Here is an 18469-nt window from a genome sequence, read left to right on the forward strand (position 1 = left end):
CTCGTCCACGTCCCGTCCCCGCGTCCTCGTCCACGTCCCTGTCCTGTGTCCCGTGTCCCCTCCTCAAGGCCTGGTTCCAGCACCCCTTTGTCTCAGCTGCGTTTACGCCCCTCTGGCCGGAAATGTCTAACGTGTGGCTCAGTTCGGCCGTTCCTCCCGCGTCTGCGTTTCTTGACGTCTTTGACCACATTCACGACGCCTGCTTCTGGGCAGTTTCTCTGCCCGTCCCCGTTGACCAATCTTTCATAGATTGTGGGTCGTATTTTGCCACTCTGCGGCCCGAGTCAGTTTTTGACGCGGCGCCAGACGTAACAACCGTCGTCCGAACCTGGCGTCCTGCTGCGGACGCGGCCGAGGTGGTTTCCCGCGGGCGGTGGGGGCCGCTCGAGTCCTCTTCTTTCCCGCGTGCGCTCCGGTTTGCGTCCTACAGCCAGAGCCCTGCTTCCGTGGGCCCCGTGTGCTGGCGGCTCCGGGTGCCGCGCCCCCTCCCCTGCTGCTGCAGAGCCAGGGAGGGCTTCGGGGGGTCCCTCAGCGGTGGGGCCGGAGGGGGAGGCCCCTTCCTGCCGCGGCTCTGGGGAGCTCTCAGGGCTCCGGGCGCAGTGGCTTCCCTCCCAGCCGTTTGCCGAGCTGATGGACGGGTGCCCACGCAAGCTCCTGCTGGCCGTGGAAGGAGACAGTGAGAAGCACGGGTGTTCTGTGGAGCCCCTGTCCCCAGTGTTCAGAGCCCCTCCCTCGTCCGTGTCGCGGAGCACCAGGAGTCTGTGAGCGCAGCCCTTTCCCAGAGGGTCGGGGGCGCTGCAGCTGCCTGGGCTCGGGGCATTTGGGAGCGTGGTTTCCTGCCCGTGCCGGCTCGGCGCAAACAGTTGGGATGCCCCCCAGACCCTGGGGTCGTGCTGTGGTGGTGTGAGGCCCAGGCCCAGCCCCCAGGGTCCCCGCACCTCTGCGTCCCCGTCCCTGAGACGCTGCTGGGTCTCGCGCATCCCCGGGGCATCATGGGATCCCGGCCAATGACGGGCAGCCCTCACCTGCCCGGGGCACGTGGTGGGCCTCAGTCTGCGCCCCTCCCCACTGTGAGTCAGGGGCCTTGACAGGGTGGCATGCAACACGGCGTCCCTGCCAACAGCCGCGGGTCGGAAGCCGCGTCCCAGGCGGCCTGTGCACTAAAGGCCCCTCTTCCCTCGCAGGGAGCTGCTGTCCAGTGATGCCATGAAAGAGTACAGCCGCGCCCGTGTCTACCTGGACGAGAACTTCAGGTCCCAGGAGCATTTCACGGTGAGTGCGCGTCCGTGTCCCGGGGTCGGGGTCGGTGCCAGGCTGACCGTGTGCTGCGGGGCTGCCGCCCTGCCGGTGTGGCCGCACAGGCAGCCGTGCCCGAGTTGGTATGTCAGTGGCTTGGATGGGGTCCACGGGCGGGGGCCACCAACACGGGGACCAGGGCGCAGCCTGTGGGCTGAGGAGGGCCGGTCGGGGCTCTTCACAGAGGTGAGGGTCCGTCCTGTTCCCGGCTCTGCTCTGAACAGTTGCTTACAGGGCACAGGCCAGTTACTTTGCCCAAGCCGCCCTCCCCGGCAGGGGAGCGGGACGGAGACCTGCCCCTTCCCTGCACGAGTCCTTGGTCCAGGGCGCAGTGCACACCTGGAAAGGGCGCCCCGCTGGGGTGCTGCGGCTGCGGGAGGAACCCGGTGATAGGGAGGGCTAGGGCTTCTGGGAGGAGCAGCTGTCAGGAGGGTTGGAGTAGCTGGCTGCTGGTTCAGAGGACTGTGGCCTCACGGTCCCCATCTTTAGGGGAGTGTCAGGGCTGCTCGGTTAGCTTGGTTTCCTCCGCGTTCTGTTCCCGGAGTCCGTCGCCTCATGTCTGTGCTGGGTCCAGAGCAGGCGCTCGGCCCTTGTGTGCAGCAGCGGGTGCCTGTGCCAGGGGCAGGCAGGGCTGGGAGCCACGTCCCCCGCGGGAAGCAGCATGGGGAGATGGCCCTTCGGTCAGAAAGGCATCTGTCAGTTCTCAGCCTTTCAATCTGGGGCATCCGTGCCAGTCCAGCAGTGTCTCCCGTGGCTGACGTGATCGTCGCCGCGCGGCTGCCCCACGCCTCTGCCGCTGTCCCCACGCACAGCCACCCTCTGCCACGCTCAGCGCGGCCTTCCTGCCCGCCGTGTCAGCCACGCCGGCGTGGGCCCCGTGCTGCCCGCACACCCCCCGCCTTCCTGCCTCTGCCCACTGGCCGCTGGCTCTCAGCCGGTCCTTGACCCAGAGACACCCTCGACCCTCACACTCCCCGGCGGCAGGACCTAGTTCCGCGTCCTGTCGGAACGTGTTCCCGCGAAAAGCACCGCAGCCGGGCGGCAAATGGCGGGGGGAGCCCTTCAGGACAGAGCGCGGAAGGACATCGGGATGTCCCTGCCTGGGACGGCGCGTCCGGGCTGCTGGCACGCGCGTCACGGGGACCCCAGGAGGAGCGGAAACGGGAAGTGGGCAGACACGGGGGCGGCCCGAGGCTTTTAAAAACCAGACGAGCCGCGTAGATGGCGCAGGTCCGTTCCCGTCACAGGTGCGCGGTGGCGGCGGCGTTCCCCGCCGAGGCTCATTCTCACGACGTCCCTGCGAACAGGCTGCGTGTGCCGCATCCCTGTCCTCCGGGGCGCTGGCCTGTGCAGGCGCGCTCTGCTGTGCCGCGAAGCCGCCACGTCGCGCGGCGGTCCCTGCTCCCCCGCTCCTCGCGGGACATGTCCTCACGTCTGACCCGCCTCCTTTCGGCGGGAGACTTGGTGTTTCAAAGTGAGCCGTGCGGGGGGCGCCCTGCAGATGCACGCGAGGAGGCGAAAGTGTGTCGGGGCCACGGTCTGCCTCAGCCTGAGCAGCGCCGCGGGCAGCAGGACCCGTCGTAGGGACATGGGGGTCCGTCCTCAAGAGGACGCCGCGGGCGGGGTGTGTGTGCCCCGTGTCAGACTCGCGGACGCGGACGACACCGCCGACGGCCCTGAGACCAGATGGGCAGCGGCTCGGGCTCCGACGCCTCCCCTCACAGACCGGTGGGCCCCGTGTGACCCCACCGCCGTGGCGGGACACCGACTAGAGCAGCGGCCACAGAAATGGCTGTCACAGACCGTGGCCCGGTTGGCTGCTGCGGGACGGGGCAGGTCCCGGTCAGCTTCCCGTACGTTTCCTCAGAAACGTCTTTCCAAGTGAGGGTCAAGGAGACTTGAAGAAGACTCCCAGGCAGGCTCGCCGGGAGCTTCTCCAGACAGGTGCAGCGCAGCCCCACGGGCGTGCGGGCGCCCCGAGGGCACCTGTCAGGGCTCCGCCTGGCTCCAGCCACTCCCGTCCCGGCCTCAGAGCACGTCCAGGAGCTGCTCACACGCGTGTGGGAATCTGGCGTGAAGCCAAGGTCACACACCTGTCGCCCCAGCACGGAGTAGATAGACGCAAAGGAAACAGAAACGGTGTCTGGAAGACTCCCAGGTGTTTGGAAACACACCGCACACGGGTCCAGAGAATGTCACGGAGCAGTTTGAACCGTGGGTCCGGTGACCTGGAAGACCAACAGGAGCCGTCGGGATCCACAGACGGGGTCCACAGAGGGGTGTTTGCGCCCGCGGGGTCCATAGAGGGGAGTTTGTGGCATTAAATGCTCAGCGTGGGCAGTTTTGAAAGTAAGAGCAAATTAACCCAAAGCAAGCAGAAGGAAGGAAATCATAAAATAAGAGCATTAATGTGTGACAAAGGAAATAGGGTAGAGAAAGCAAAACCAGCAAAGTCAGATGGTACCGTAGCAGGGCAGCACGTCCAGTGAGCCTCACCCCACAGGTCAGAGCCATGGTGTTTAGGGAACGAGGCTGCGGCCATCGGGGTCAGGAGGCTCCCCGGGGCCAAGCCGGGACCTGCCAGAGGCCAGGCTGGGGCCACTTGGGGCCGAGGGGGGGTTCATGAGTGCTCAGTAGATGGGCCGGCGAACTTGAGAGAAGAAACAGGGTCCTCCCGGAAAGGCCTGGTGCCTGCTGCCGTCCGTCTGTCTCTCTCACGCTTGCCTCTGGAAGTTTCCTGAATGTTCTTGAAGTGGTCGCTGTGGCGCTCTCCACTGTCTGCCCCGCGTCTCTGTCGTGCGCACACAGCTGCGTCTCTCTTCCGCAGAAGTGCTCGCTTGCTGAGAAGGGGTCGGTGGCTGTCGGGCCCAGGAGCCACTGCTTGGTTTCCCAGCAACCTGAGATTTATCTCAAAACGTCATTCTGCAGTTTGCGGTGGGAAAACAAACGCCTGGAAAGAGGCCGTCCCGTAACTCAGCAGTTTCCTTGAAAACATAACCTTTTCCGCAGAAAGCGGTGTCTGAAGCCCCCAAGATTACGTGATGTCAAAAATTGGAAATAATCTTAAATACCCGAGTGTTTCCCACTGCGGGACGGCCGTGTGGCCGATGGCCTGGCAGACCGTGTCTGGGGGACCTGCCTGCAGCCACAGGAGGGGGCACGGAGCCCGCGGCCCGAGAGAGAGCACAGAGCCCGCGGCCGATGCTCTCACCCCGCTGGCATCTTGCCGTCCAGCTGGCGCGTGGAAATACTTCGTGGTAAGGCTACATTTGGTCTGTTCTTCAGCCCACACGTTTCCAAATTTAAAGCATCTGAGACCAGGTGCATCCAAGATCCATGGCATTTCTGTTAAAATTGGCAGCACTTTCCTCTTTTGGTCGTAAATGCAGAGATGACGCATCAGCAAGAATCACGGCCGTGGTGCTTGGTTCGAGCCTGAGACCGTGCTTGGGGGCGGCCCCTCGCTGTGCTGGACTGACCTGGCACGGGGACATGGGGACCGCAGGTCTGAGCCCCTGTGGCTGCGGCTGCAGTTGGGGAGCTGCTGCACGGTGTCAGGGGACAGGCTGGAGGGCTTGGCCTGCCGGCAGCGGGGGTAAGCGCTCTCTGACCTGCAGTGCTGTGACTTGGCTTTCCTTCCAGGGTCCCCATCCTCCGGTGGGGGTGGGGGGTCCTCTCCCGCAGTCGCAGTCCCGTGGGAGGCACATTAACGGCCACTAGGTTACTGGACAGCCGTGTTGGGCGGGTGGGAAAGGGGCGCCTGTGCTCCAGACGCACAGAGCTCCTCCTGGAGTGGGCACAGAGGTCTGTGCACGTGTGCCGTCCCGGCTTGTGACCAAGATGCCGAGGGTTCACCATGAGATCCTGCTTGACCTGGGGCCCGTGGTGTGCCGTCCCTCCGCGCGCCGCATGCTGGGGTTCTCCGCATGGTCTGGTACGGGGACTGCCCCCCCCCCCGAGTCCTGGGCAGGGCTGGGCTGCGTCGGCTGGGGCCACTCCCTCACCTGCACCTGCTGGCCTCTGGCTGTCGCAGGGAGGAAAATTTAATTCTTACAAGATTGATAGTATCGGAGCAATATTTTTAGCTGAGTGTGGTTCAAATAATAGGCCATTAATTGGAAAAGGAAATTGAAATGAATTTATCTTATACATAAATGCTGTCACAGGTATTAATAAGGATCAGAAAATAGTGGTCTCTTCCCAGAAAGAGGGCGACCCCAAAGCACCGGGTCTGTGAGCGTGACCCCACGTGGGGGTCTGCCGTGCTGCAGAAGCCTGGGGAGGCCGGACACGGGGGTCTCCCTGGGGGGACTCTGGACCTAGGGGGCTCTGGGCCTTGGGGCGGGGGGCTGTGGACTGGAGGAAGTCTGAGCTGCGGGACTCGACCTGGGGCACTCGACCTGGGGGGCTGGGGGGGCCGATGCTTCCCATCACCAGGAGGTGGCGCCAGAGCAGCACTTGGTCCAGGAGACGCTCCGGAGACTTTTCTGACTTAAAACAAGGATCCTGTTAGATTTGCTCGGAAGAGACACGGGCCCTTCCCTGAGACCAGCTGTCCGTGCGGGGCTGCCACCGGGGTCAGTGCCTGCTCCCGTTTCTCCCGGGACGCCAACACCGGAGGTCAGCCTCCTCGGGGCGCAGCTGGGCTCTGGAGGGCAGGGCCCCATCCTGTCCATGGACCGCGCGGGCGTCCCTGGGGCAGACTGAGGGCCCGGCCCCGGGCGTCCGCACAGCCACGTGTGAGCTGGACGGGTGGGCTGGGGCTCGCGTTCTGGTCCGGGGTGGGGGCCCCTGGGTGCCCTTAGGCCCTTGCCTCCTGCGGCACCTGCCCTGGGGGCACCCCTGCTGGCCCTCTCAATTCTGGCACTCCCCTGCCTCGTACCCCTGAGCCCCGGTTGTCCCCGCCTGCTCTGGCCCAGGGCCTGGGGTCCGGCCACCATCCCGGGTGCCCAGTGGGCGTGCTCTGCGTCCGAGAGAGCAATGGGAGCGCCGAGCTCCGTTGTGCGCGACGTGGTGCACTTCGTCCCTCCCCGTCGGGGGCAGGGCTGTGGCTGTGCCGGCGTGAGCTCAGGATGGAGGCCTGACGCGGTTTAGATTTAAGACCATGGGCCGGGCCTGGGGCCCCCACATTTGGAGATGGACTCTTCCAGGGCAAGGCAGGGGACGAGATGCGGGGAGGGGAGGGGCAGGGTGTGCTAGAAGCCACAGGACAGCAAAGACCCCACGAGACAGAGGCTTGCCCCCAAGGTGCCCGAGCCTGGACGCTTGCCTGGACTGCCCGAGAGGACCGGACCTTGCCAGCCGCTGCTGGATTGCGCAAAAGCAGGTGGACAGCCCGGCTGCCCTCTCCACGAGGGGGGTGTTCTCCGCGCCTCAGTGCTGAGTCTTTCCGCATCCCGGCAGGCTCTGAGCTCGTAACCTCCTGTTAAGGCTTTTGGATCTGCCCGCAAAGAACACAGACATTCCAGAGTCAATCCATGGCAGGTCTGAAGGCACACTTGTCCTGTTCTTGCCACGTGGACAAAGCACGCCAGGTAGTGGGACAGGTTAGGGCCCCAGCCCCGGGCATCCGCACAGCCACGTGTGACAGCCCTCAGGTTAGTGCTGGTGCTGCACCAGGACTGGCTGGGGAGGAGAGCAGGAGACGCCCCTCCAAGTGGGACTGGGCCCCTGGGCACCCCCTCCCCGTTCCCCTGGCCCTCCACCTCCTGCCTGTTCCCGGGTCTCTCCCACGCGCTATGAGGTGGGATGCCACGTGACCTGCAGTTCACGCTGGGGACAGACCGGAGGTCGCTGGGGACACTGCAGCATCTGGTGGAGAAGCCAGCGGCCACCGCTCGGCACCCTGGGCTGATCCCCAGCATCCCGGGGTCCATGGGACGCCCCCGCCTCCTAGAACATGCATAAACCGGGGCGGCAGGTGGAGGCAGGCATCGCGGTCACTGGGTTGCTCCCCGTGGACGGAGGCCCAGCGGTGCCCGTCTTCTGGGAGGAGGCGGCAGCCACCTTGCCGTACGTCCTGCCTCTTCCCCCCTCGCTCACTGGCACCCCCCGGCCCTGCCCTCCGTGTGCACCCCCGTTCCCTGCTGCTCACGGCCTCCGCCTCTCCCATGGGGCCCTCCCCCCGCTCGTGAGCACACCCGCCCTTTGCCCGTGCCCCCGCCCCTGCTGTCCTGTTCGCCCCCCGAGGACGTTGTCCCGTCTGCACCTCACCGGGTCAGTGACTGGGTCTGTGTGGAGGAGCAGTCAGAGTCGGGCACGTGACGTGTGACGGTGATCCGCACACCTGCTCGGGCACGGGGATGGGCTCCAGGGCAGGCGGGACTCTCCAGGCCCGGCCGGCTTCCTGGACCTGGGCGCTCGGGTTCCCCGGCCCACCGTGTGTGCTGGGCCCGGCAGCACAGGAGGCATGCGGGGCTGTGCAGGCTCAGGAGGCAGGGTCCCCAGAGGACACACGGAGCTCTGTACCTGCTTGGAGGGAGCTGCTCCCGTCTGGACTGCGGCGAGCACCCCGCTGCAGGGTGCGCTTGGGTTCCCGAAAGGCTCTGAAGTGCTTCCCCCAGGAAGCCTGCCAGGATTGGCCTACCAGGAATCTCCACCTGCGTTCTCAGGCGTTCTGCGTCGGTCGCTGTTGACTTTGCAGCAGGGCACGGCCATGCAGACCTCGACGCAGAGGAAGCGGCCCGGGACGTTTTCCAGGCCTTCTGTGTATCTGTCGATGGGAGCCGGGAGAGCACAGGAGTCTCACATCGCAGAAAACACATCACTCACCACGCGAAAAGCTGAACGTCGATAGGGCGTGTGAAGGTGACGGCTTTCCTAGACTCTGGCTTCAGAAGTGGCTACATGAGGAAGAAATGGCAAATTCATTTTGGTATAATTGCCTCGTCTTGCTTCAGTGCGGAAGTGAGCGTCTGTCCTGCTGCTCGTTTGCGTGACGGGCAGGCCCGGGGTGGGGTGGACAGGCTCGTTTATGCGGGTGAATTCCAGGCTCCTCCGGCCAGAGGCCACCCCCACAGCCCCTCCCTTGCCCCGGCGACCCCATCCTGCCCCACTGGCAGAAGGAGGATGGGGGCACCCGGCTCCCAAAGCAGGACGTGCCGGCCGCCTGGGCACCCCCCACGCCGTGTCGAGGCCACTCCGATACGCTGCAGGCCGGTGCCAGGTACCCGGGGAGGCCTCGGGGTTCTGGGACAGCAGCGCTCTGGAACGTAGGGGTGTGGGACATACGGGCTCATCCGGTGGCTTCCTCTCTGCAGCTCCCGCTCGGTGGCAGACGCCGGCCGGGCCGTGTGTGCGGTCGGGAAGCTGGAGGACTGGGAGCCCTGGTCTAGCCTGCACGCCGCAGGGCAGGACCCCGTGGGGCCTCTGAGAGCCCAGATATGCAGATGGCCAGGCAGGGAGGAGGGAGCGGGGCTGGCCCTTGACTCAGAGTGTGGATGGCATGGTCACGGCTGCTGTGGCCCTGTCCCCACAGGCGGGCCTGGCCACGTCCGCCACAGGAAGGCAGCCCACGATGGCACCTTCGCTAGTCCCTGGCGTGTGGCCGGCGACCCCAGATGTGTGCACAGCAGTCGGACCCAGCCCAGGTGTTGTGTCTGCCGAGCAGACCCGACGTGTCCTGTGGGACGGGCAGGGGCTGGCGGGACTGGCACAGCCATCTTCGTTGGCGCTGGGCTGGTGTTTGCACTGCTGGTGGCCCAGGAGGGAGGCCATCTTGTGAGGGCCCTAGCTGTGGGCCCCTAGAGCATCTGAAAGACTGAGCGCCCCCGGGCAGTGGCAGGCCAGAGCCGGACCCTCGTCCTTGGACCTCGCCGCACCGAGAGCACATGGGATCAGTGGAGAGCACTTCTGTGACCGCAGGCCTGCCTTCACGCATGCGAGCTGACTTCTCAAGCTCTCGGAGCAGGGCTTCTTCTGGGCAGAGGGGTCTGAAGCCAGGGCCGTGTCGGCGTCCTTGAGCACCGGGAACTTGGCATCACCTAGAGGCCCCAGGGGAAGCCGTGGGCTCTGGCCTGCAGTGAGGAGACCAGACGCCTCCACTGCCCGCTGTGCCCAGCCGGCGCCTTCAGCCTTTCGCGGATCTGGTTTTTGGAAAGAGGTGCCCGGCTGAGCTGCTTTTCTGTGAGGACGCCACGGCATCCCGGGAGCCTGGCTTCATTTGCGTGCAGGAAGGACACCAGAGACCGTCAGGTGCCCCCGAAGGCTCCTCTCCAGGGGACCCCTTGCCCGCCCCTGGCCTAAAGCTTTGCTTCGGAAGCTCCCCTGTCCGAGAGATGTGCCGAGGCTGCTTCTCTGTTCCCTGCCCTCAGACCATGTGTCCTGGGGGGAAGGCCTGGGGCCTGGAGGGCTCCGTCCACCCTGGGAGGGCCCCACCTGCCCCGGGGGCCCTGGCTTCACCCCAGGAGGGCTCTCTCTGCACCTAGGAGGGGCTGGCCCCTGGCCTCGTGGTACGTTCCCCCACTCCCACTCCGGTGCCCCTGCTCAGGGCTCCTGGTCCCCCCCAGACTGTGCTCCTCCCTCTGTCTGCCGCTCCCCGTTCTGGGGCACCCGTGCTCACGTCCAGCCCTGTGCTATGGTAGCACCACCGAGAGGAGGGTGTTCTCGCGGGAGCACAGGCCCCAGGGGCCCTGTGCTGACCTTGGACTCGCTTTTCTGAGAGGGTCTGGGTCTCCCTCCTGGGAGGCCTGCCTCCCATCTGACCCGGGTCTGCTGGAGGGCTCGGGGGGTGGGGGGCAGGGGAGTGTGGCCGCTGCTGTATTCCTTCCCTCCAGTCCAGGCCCCTCCCTGCCCCCTCAGTGGCCCTAGTGCCTGCCAGAGAGGGGCGGCCGGAAGGTGTGCTCCTGGAGGAGGTGTGCCCCCACGACCAGCCCCTCGTCCCATCTCTGCTCTCCTGAGTAAGATTTTGGGGAAGTTTATGGGAAATTAATGGAGTTCACTGATGTTCTTTGGTCCGAGGAAGGGGAAGGAAGGAAAGGCGTTTCTGATGAGGGAGCCGCTCTGTTCGGGGAGAGGCCCTCCCGTGGCTGCGCCCAGCCTCCGCGCCCTGCCGGTGGGACCAGACAGACCTGATGGAGTGCAAGGAGCTAGATTGGTTTTCCGAGGGCGCCGGGCCCTCCGCGCTCAGCTAAATCACACTGTCTGCTTTGCCGGTGGTAACGACCGGCTCCCCTCGGCGGCACCTGCAGCCCCGCGGGACGCGGTGATGGGCGGCCGGCCGGCGGCGGGGCCCGCGGTGAAGGTGAAGCTGTCATATCGATCTTTTTAGCACTAAAATATGAGCCACTTTACTCTGCTCCCCGCTGCTGTGATGTGAAAAATAATAACTCGGATCCAAATTAAAAATATTGATCTCTGGGAGGTACTGGAAGTAAATGCGCACCTCCTGAAGTTTTCGGGTCGCCGAGGAGCCGTCTCGGCAATAAATGTGTCGGCACGTCAGGTCCAGGGTTCTTGATCTGTTTTTCCTCTGAATTGATTTTTCATTATTTACTTCCTAAAAGTGTTGAAATTTGGTCTTCCACTGTTAAATCCCAGTGTTTGGGCAAATTATTTCTTTGGGGCTTATGAGCTGCTCCTGACCCACTCGCTCATTGATTGATTGATTTTTGACTCAATAAGCTTGCAGTCGCTGCCTTATTTAGGGCTTCTATCATAATTTTTTATACATTTAGGCTTGACTTTTTTATTTGCCTCTAACAGATGAGGTGACGCAGGGTATTGAGCGGGGGCGGGTGGCTGCCACAAGGTTAATTTTATCGGGCTCCGTGCCTTCTGAGGAGCTGCTGGGTGTGTCCACACCACAGGTGTGTCCGGGCACAGCAGAACCCCCGGCCTCCCTAAGCCCCGTACCCCCAGGGCCTGCACCGGTAGCCCGCGGCCGAGTCAGACGTAGTGGGCAGCCCGGAGTCACAGACGTCATGGCTGTTGGTGGGCATGGGGGAGATCCCAGAGCTCTGGGCTGGTCCCCGTGGCCACGCCAGCGAGTGGGAGGAGTCGGTGCCTGGGGCAGCATGGCAGGGAGGCAGGAAGTGGGGGCTGGCCACTTCTGTTTGTGGGAAGACTTAGGACTTAAAACAGGGCTCACGGCCGATAGCACATCTTGCTGCCCTGGGAGTCATGGCTCCCCATGACCATTTCCCACTCAGTGGTGTCCGGAGTGAGAGGCGGCCAGGCACAGAGGTCCGCGGGCTAGACCCTGGAGGCGGCAGGAAGAGGGGGGTCTGTTCCTGGACCTCTCGGGGGATGCCAGCCCTCCGCACCCTGTGTGCCCCACGTCCTCCTCCGGGGGGGCCCGGCGTGCCCCTGCTTGGTGCCCTGCTCCTACACCGTGAGAAGCAACGGCCCGCCCTTTTCCACACGTGCCGTGTCTGTCGCTCATGCTGGGAGGTCATAGCAAGAGGCTTGCGGGGCCTGGGCCGGCTCGGGTCAGCACTCAGCAGGAGGCACCCCTTGGGACCTGCGGGTGACCCGTGCTCCCCAGCGGCCACGCTGGTGGGATGCATGTGTGGGGGCAGCCCCTGTGTGGTGTGCTGGCCCCGTTGGGACGGTCACCTGCTCTAGGGTTTGGGGCCGGAGGTAGGAGGAGCCCCGTGCTCCGGGCCAGCCCCCAGCGGAGGTGGCCGCTCCCCAGCAGAGAGCTCAACTCTGACTGTCAGATATCCAGAGCGTCCAGTCCCAGAGTCCTGTTTTCTGACTGTAACGCCATTTCCTGGCATTTCTCTCTGCTCTGGGCACTGCATCTGCCTCTAGAAACGGTGTTTCAGACAAGGACACGGATTTTAGAAGGATGATGCGTCCCCCTAAACGTCCACGGAGGGCTTGCTGCCAGCAGGAAGTGGTCTGAGGGTGCTGCCACCCCGTTTCCTCCCCAGGGACCCAGAGCAGGCCGCTGGGGGGATGCCAGGCCAGGGTCCTTCTTGTGCCTCGGCTGATACGGGGAGTTGAGGCCACGAGTTGGCCTCCTTCTTACGAACCGGGGTCTGCTCTTCTCCGCCGAGGCTTGGTCTGGCTTCCCTGCCGTGCAGGTGACTCACAGCCTTTCCGTTTGGCTGCGGGAACGTGGGCGCGCTGCTCTCCATGCGGGGCTGGCACCCGTGGGTGCTCGCGCGACCTCTGCCCTGGGAGCCCACGCTCTAGGCTGATGGGCACAGTGAGGGTCTCCATTAAGGCCTGGGCCCTCAGGCAGGATAGGGAGGTGCTGAGAAGGGCACCCCAGATCCTCTGGCCTTACACATTAGGTACACACAGTTCTAAAAAAGAGGGTTCCCTTAGGGGCACTTGGGTGGCTCATTCGGTGAAGCCTCTTGTTCTTGGTTTTCCACTCGGGTCATTGTCTCAGGGTCATGAGATCAAGCCCCGCGTTGGGTTCTGTGCTCAGCGGGGAGTCGGCTGCGCTCGTCGCCTCTGCCCCTCCCCCGGCCCCACCATGTGCACTCTCAAATAGATACATAAGTAAATAAATAAAAGCGTTCTCTTGGAAGAATCCAGAACTGGAGAGGCCGAGAGCTGCTGCGGTCTCAGCCCCAGGGGCGGGTACGGCCACCCAGCTGTGGACTGTGCTCCCAGTCCCCTTCCCCCATGGGGAAGGCAGGGCACTGGGCAGCAGCAAGCTGACCCGTCCGCATGCAGCGTGTCCCCAGTGCCGATGAAAAGTTGAGTTTTGAAGGACAGCCGTGCTCAGATTTGGCCAAACTCTGGAACTGCAGCCCCACGGCGGCAGTGAGCTGAGACACAGGTTCACTCCGTCCGCAAGCCCAGATCAGGCCCTGCCATGGGCACACGTGTTCTGCACTGCAGGGGGACGTGGCAGACACGGGACAGGAACTCGTTTTCTCCTGAGAGAGGACGCCTACAGGCAGGCATGAGGCGGAACCTGGGCCGTCGAGAAGTCAGGCCACTTGGTCACCTCTGTGCCCACGTGGGTACCCGGACTCAGCTCCCAGTGGCCAGCCTGTCCTTAGATTCATTTAATCGGGGGAAGCAGGAGGAGGGAAGTCCAGCAGCTCCCACCCGCCGCCGGGCAGGTCAGAGCTCTGTCCTGCGCCGCGTCTGGGCTCCACACAGCACGACACGCGGTGCCGGCTCCCCACGCACCACTCCCAGCGCCCTCGTGCCCTTGGTCCTTGAGCGGACGGACTCCGAGGACCAACGCTCACACACGACGCGCGACTGTGACCACGCTACATGCGATGGGACGCACCTTCAAGTCCTCCGTCCGCGTGGAGCACGTACACTCAGGGCCCAAGTCCGCGACTCTGTCGTTTCCAAGCGTGAGAAGGACCCCGGGGCCTCCCAGATGTGGGAGTCACAGACGGGCTGCTCGGGGGCGCTGATGTCTCATCTGCACCTGCTATGGGTGAGCGGAAGCCAACACGGAAGGAAGCAGGAGAAGACGTTCCCGGTTGGGCACGTGCACGCGGAGGCCACCGTAGACGTGGATCTGCACCTCCGGGGCCTCTTTGGGGATGGCCTGCTGCCAACTGCGAGCACACGGTCTCGATGCCCCCTCCCCTGCCACCCCCAAGGCCATGTTGGGGGCACAGAGACCCAGCTGTAGGGCAGCTCTGAAGGAAGACAGGGAAGGGCAAGTTCTAGCCAAAGGAGTCTGGACCCAAGGGGGACCCCCTTTCCAGGGCCACACTGGAAAGCCGATGCCAGACAGGAACAGGGTCCTCAACATCTGGCATCCAGAACTGACCACGGGAGATTCCCATCGGGCCAGTCTGCAAGTGCACAGATGCAAAAATGAAGAGTATATCAGGTATGTACAGTCTGAGGAAAAGTATGTCCCAGCACCCTGTGTCAGGAAGCTGTGTCGTGTGGTACTGTATCCAAATAGGTGGGCACGGAATCGGGAAACACGGAAAGCAGAGGAGGTTCGAACACGGCAGGTCCCTTGAGGTGTGTGGCACTGTTCACGCACGCGTGGGGGTCGTCTCCACCGCGGCCAGACGTGTGCAGAGAGCTTTCCTCTGCTTCTTGGACACGACGTCCTTCCCATCCGGCTCTGAAAACACGAGAGTGTGCTCCGGTGTGTGAGGCCTGAGCTCCGGGTCTCAAGGGAGTCCCCACGGGTAGTGAAGACAGAGCCCGGGAGGGGACTGTGTACCAGGCAGGGGAGCAGGTACTGAAGCTGCCTCGGCTTCTAAGAGGCTCCCCAAGAAGTGGTACGTGATGGGTTTCCTGACGCGCTGCGGCGCCCCGCGGTGAGACGAGCAGGGGTGCGGGTGGGCCCGGGTCGCGGCCGGAGGCTCGGCGCACGTGGCGGACGGCAGTAGCGGCCGCAGGGCAGACAGCGGCCGCCGGAGAAGGAGAGGCACGTTTCTGAAGTTACGGTGCCGGCTGGTCCCCAGTTCAGGTAAGAACGGGTCTGCGTCTCGAGGATGGGGGGTCAGGGCCGCGTGTGTGTGACGCGTGCGTGAAGAGGAGACCAGGCTGAGGGAAGTGAGTCTTTCTCTCCCCCAGGAAAGTCCGTAGTGAATGTTGAAAACTAGAAAATCAGGAATGGCGTGATGAGCTTTAGCGACCCGGACGTGAATACGGGAAGAAAACAGGTAAAAGAAAGTAGTTTTCTCTGGGTAGGAGACCGTCAAAGTGATCGGATGACTTGCAGGACTGGGATTTTTTTTTTCTTTTTACCAACTTAAAAAACCCTAGAAGTCAGAGATTCCTTGTCTTCGAGGAACCTCAAAGAAGACTTGGGAGGGGAGAGGAGGCGGTGGCGTGTGCATCCGGGCCCAGCGCGCTGACGCAGGCTGGCTCCACCGTCGGGGCCAGGCTGTCGGAGAGATGGGCGGCGACGGAGCCTGACGAATGTGGGCTCCAGGGAAAGGACTTAGAGGATTAGATGGTCCTTGCGGAGCCATTGTAGTTTGGGGAAAGAGGTGAGTTTATCAGAGCTGCGGAAAGATGGAGAAGGGGAGATGGTTGTTCTGGATTCAAGAGCCCCACCGCTCCGGCTCTGCGTGCTTGCTGCCGTGCCGACCGTTGCCGCGCTGACCACACTCCACCGCGTCCGCCCCGTAAGCTCGCGCCGCCTGGCGGGTGTAGCCCGTGACCACTAGAGAGAAGTGGGTCCAAACCCAGACTCCAGAAGACAGTGGGGATTTCTGTATCTCAGCAGGACGGACCATCCTAGAGGAAAGTCTGCCCTTTCCCTCTAGCCAGACTGCACACACCGTGCCCCCAAATGTGCGTCGGCGCCCCTCTGTGCTGTCCCTGTTAAAAACACAGCCCAGAGTCTAGTACAAATTGTTGAAAGCTTCGGGTCGGCTTCATGGAAGGGACTACGTTGAAAGTTAACAAAGACGGAGTCCTCTTCGGGAGGGAAGAACGCCAGTCAGGTGCTTCCGCGGCGTCAGAAGGCATCGGCTCACGCAGGAGCGGCTCGTTTCTGCCGGGACAGTCTGGTCCCGCAGTGAGGGCTTAATGCTGTCGGCGTGGAAGGTCTCAGTTGGGATTTGAGTAACTACCATTTGTAGTAGCTTCACGATGAAACGCATTTAGGAATAAATTAGGCCAAAGATAGGCAAGACCTGTGTCGTGAGCGCTACAACCCGTCACTGAGAGGAACCAGAGGAAATCTGAGTACACGGAGAGCTTTCCCCGTTCAAGGGTCCGGGACTCGGTACCGTTCGGATGTCATCTCTTCCCACATTGATGTGAAGATACCAGTGGAAATCTGAGAGCTTCTTGGTGAATGTTGACACACCGGTTCTACTCAGGTGGGCATAGAAAGGCCTTCGATGAGCGCGTATGAGGGCTTACGCATCCGATGCAGAATTGCTGTAAGTCTGTAGTCGTCAGGACAGAGGAGCCTGATGTAAAGCCACATCACCAGACCGTGGCCGGAGTGGGAGCCGGGAGCAGGCCCAGGACTGGGGTGTCGGGGTGTGTCAGGCAGCCTGGGGTGTCGGGGCCAGGCGCGACCCTTTCCAACAGGAACTATGGCGATTAGATGACCTCGGAGAAAGTCAGCCCTATCTCACAGGTTACGAACACCCAGTTCTGAACAGACGATAGACCCAGCGTAAGAGCTAAAACCACAAACTCCAGCACGAACATGCAGGTGAGAAGCCTCCGTGACCTCAGCTTTGCTGTGGATACGACACAGAACATACAACTGCTACGGAAGATGGTTAATCTGTCGCAGTTCAGCAAAATAAAAAAAACGTGTTCTTCAAAAGACACAAAACCAGGCAGTTCACAGCCCGAGAGAACATGTTTGCAAATTATATCTGACAAAGGGGTTTTGCCGGGGTACCGCGTACAAGAACTCTTAGAACCTAGCACTAGCCAGACGGACAACTGAATTTTTGAAAGATTGGAACAGACACTCGACCACGTAAGACACGGAAGCTGCAAACAGGCACATGAAAAGGTCCGCCACACCGCTGGCTGTCCGCAAGACGGCAGAAGGCTGTGGCGGGGCTGGGGAGGGCGAGGAAGAGCCGGGCCTTGGGGGGGCTGCGGGGGAAGTGCGGGTCCCAGCCACGTGGGGAGACACTGCGGCGCTTCCTTAGGAAGTTAAGAGACACCGACCTCCTGAGCCGGCCCGTCCGCTCCCAGGAGCCTGCCCAAGAGCAGTGAGGGAACCCGTCCCACAAAGACGAGTCGTCACGCGCAGAGCGCGTCTCGGCCGAGGACACGCACCCACGGGCCGGTGGACACGTCGCCGTCCTGCTCAGCAGTCGGGGGGACGGGCTGAAGAGCACAGCCTTCGTTCTGTGGGAAGCCATCGACGTGATGGTCTTGAAAACGCAAACAAACCTGGGCTGGCCGAAAGCAGACCCGTGGTTTCCCGGACGGGGACTCCGGGAGCCGTGGATGTGCCGGCGCCCCGACCGGTGACGCCCCGCAGGTGTGCACACGCGGCAGCCCTCACCTGCGTGCACACGCACAACCTGCGCGGTTCCGGGAACGCAGCCGCGCACCAGGAACACTGCTGCAGGCCGGTCGCGTGGGCCGCGGCTGGGTGGCCGGACTTCGGAGGCTCTGACTGGAAAGGGAGGTGTCCGCATCAGGGGCTGACCTGGAAGCTGTGAGCGGACGCTCCTCGCGTCTTACGCTTAAGGAAACAGGTCGTTCCGGGAGAGGCAGCCGCAGGCTCTGGCTTTTACACATGCTGTGCAGATAGCGTTTGTGTGAAGTTCGAAAGGTCTCCTTCTGCTGAAATAAGGCCCTGTTAATGTGGATGGAAGGGTGATGTCAGTGCCCATCTCCTGTGTGCTGGGGCAGGCACATGGGGCGGGAGCGTCTTCCAGCTCACGGCTGGCCAGTCGGCTCCCAGATGTGCCGTGTGCCTGCGCGGGGGCCGGTTACACCCCTCGGTTCCCGTCCCGAGCGATCTAGCTCCCGGCTTTCTGTGGGCGCCTTCCCCATCCCACCCAGACCTGCTGCGTTGCCGCCATCTTGTTCTGTCTGTCTGCGGGCCTGGGGGGTGCGCTGTGTGCAGCAGGTGTCGCTCGGGGCCCAGCTGGGCACACAGTGTGCATGTCTCTGGCCACATTCCTGCCTTCCTGCGTCCCGCTCTCAGTGCATGATCCCGGGGGTGGCCTTGGCTTTGCCTGTGCGTCTGGGAGCCCCACCTCCCTGCCAGCAGCCTGCCAGTACCAAGAGCAGTTCTCTGGGGAGCATGAAGCAGGGCGGTGCCAGCAGGTGGGTCCGGTGTCCTGTGGGGCAGGGGGCCGAAAGAGCACCCCCCATATCTGGGACCGGGACTCGTGGCTGGGCTGGGTGCTCGGGTACGGGGCACCCACTCTGTTCCACGGACAGTCCCATGAGTGTCCTGACCTGCTCCTCTGCCTGTCTGTGCACATGGCCGCATGCCATGGCCTTCTCTCGGTGAGCAGTGGGCACGGGGTCTGCAGGGTGTGGGAAGAGACAGGGAAGGGGCAGGGACACTGCGGGCAGGGCTCCCTCACCCCCACAGGCGGGTCGCGCAGCTGCCCTGCCGTCCCAGGCTGCCCCCCTTCCGAGACACCTGCACGTGCCGGTGTCGCGGCAGGACTGCCGGGCACCCCTGGTGAAGGGCCTCCGAGCGTGGGGCGGTCCCTTATCCTTTTCCCGGGGCCCGGCCACGGTCATTCTGAGCGTGGTGGCCGGGGCAGCTGGCTCCCCTCCCTCTGGCCAGTGCGGCTCCCACGGGGCCCAGGCAGCACGAGCCTGGGGG

The 18469-nt window shown here is 63.4% G+C and overlaps 1 protein-coding gene across 2 annotated transcripts in view; it reads left to right on the top strand.

The window, feature by feature from the left end:
• Positions 1 to 18469, top strand: part of INPP5A (inositol polyphosphate-5-phosphatase A) — a 162816-nt gene that overhangs the window by 66430 nt on the left and 77917 nt on the right. For both annotated transcript variants that reach the window (XM_032314073.1, XM_032314074.1), the window contains exon 4: positions 1185 to 1272. In XM_032314073.1, coding sequence (XP_032169964.1) covers positions 1185 to 1272 — 88 coding nt within the window. The remainder of the gene's footprint in view (positions 1 to 1184; positions 1273 to 18469) is intronic.

Source organism: Mustela erminea, chromosome 14 (assembly GCF_009829155.1).
Source record: "Mustela erminea isolate mMusErm1 chromosome 14, mMusErm1.Pri, whole genome shotgun sequence".
Classification (NCBI taxonomy): Eukaryota; Metazoa; Chordata; class Mammalia; order Carnivora; family Mustelidae; genus Mustela; species Mustela erminea.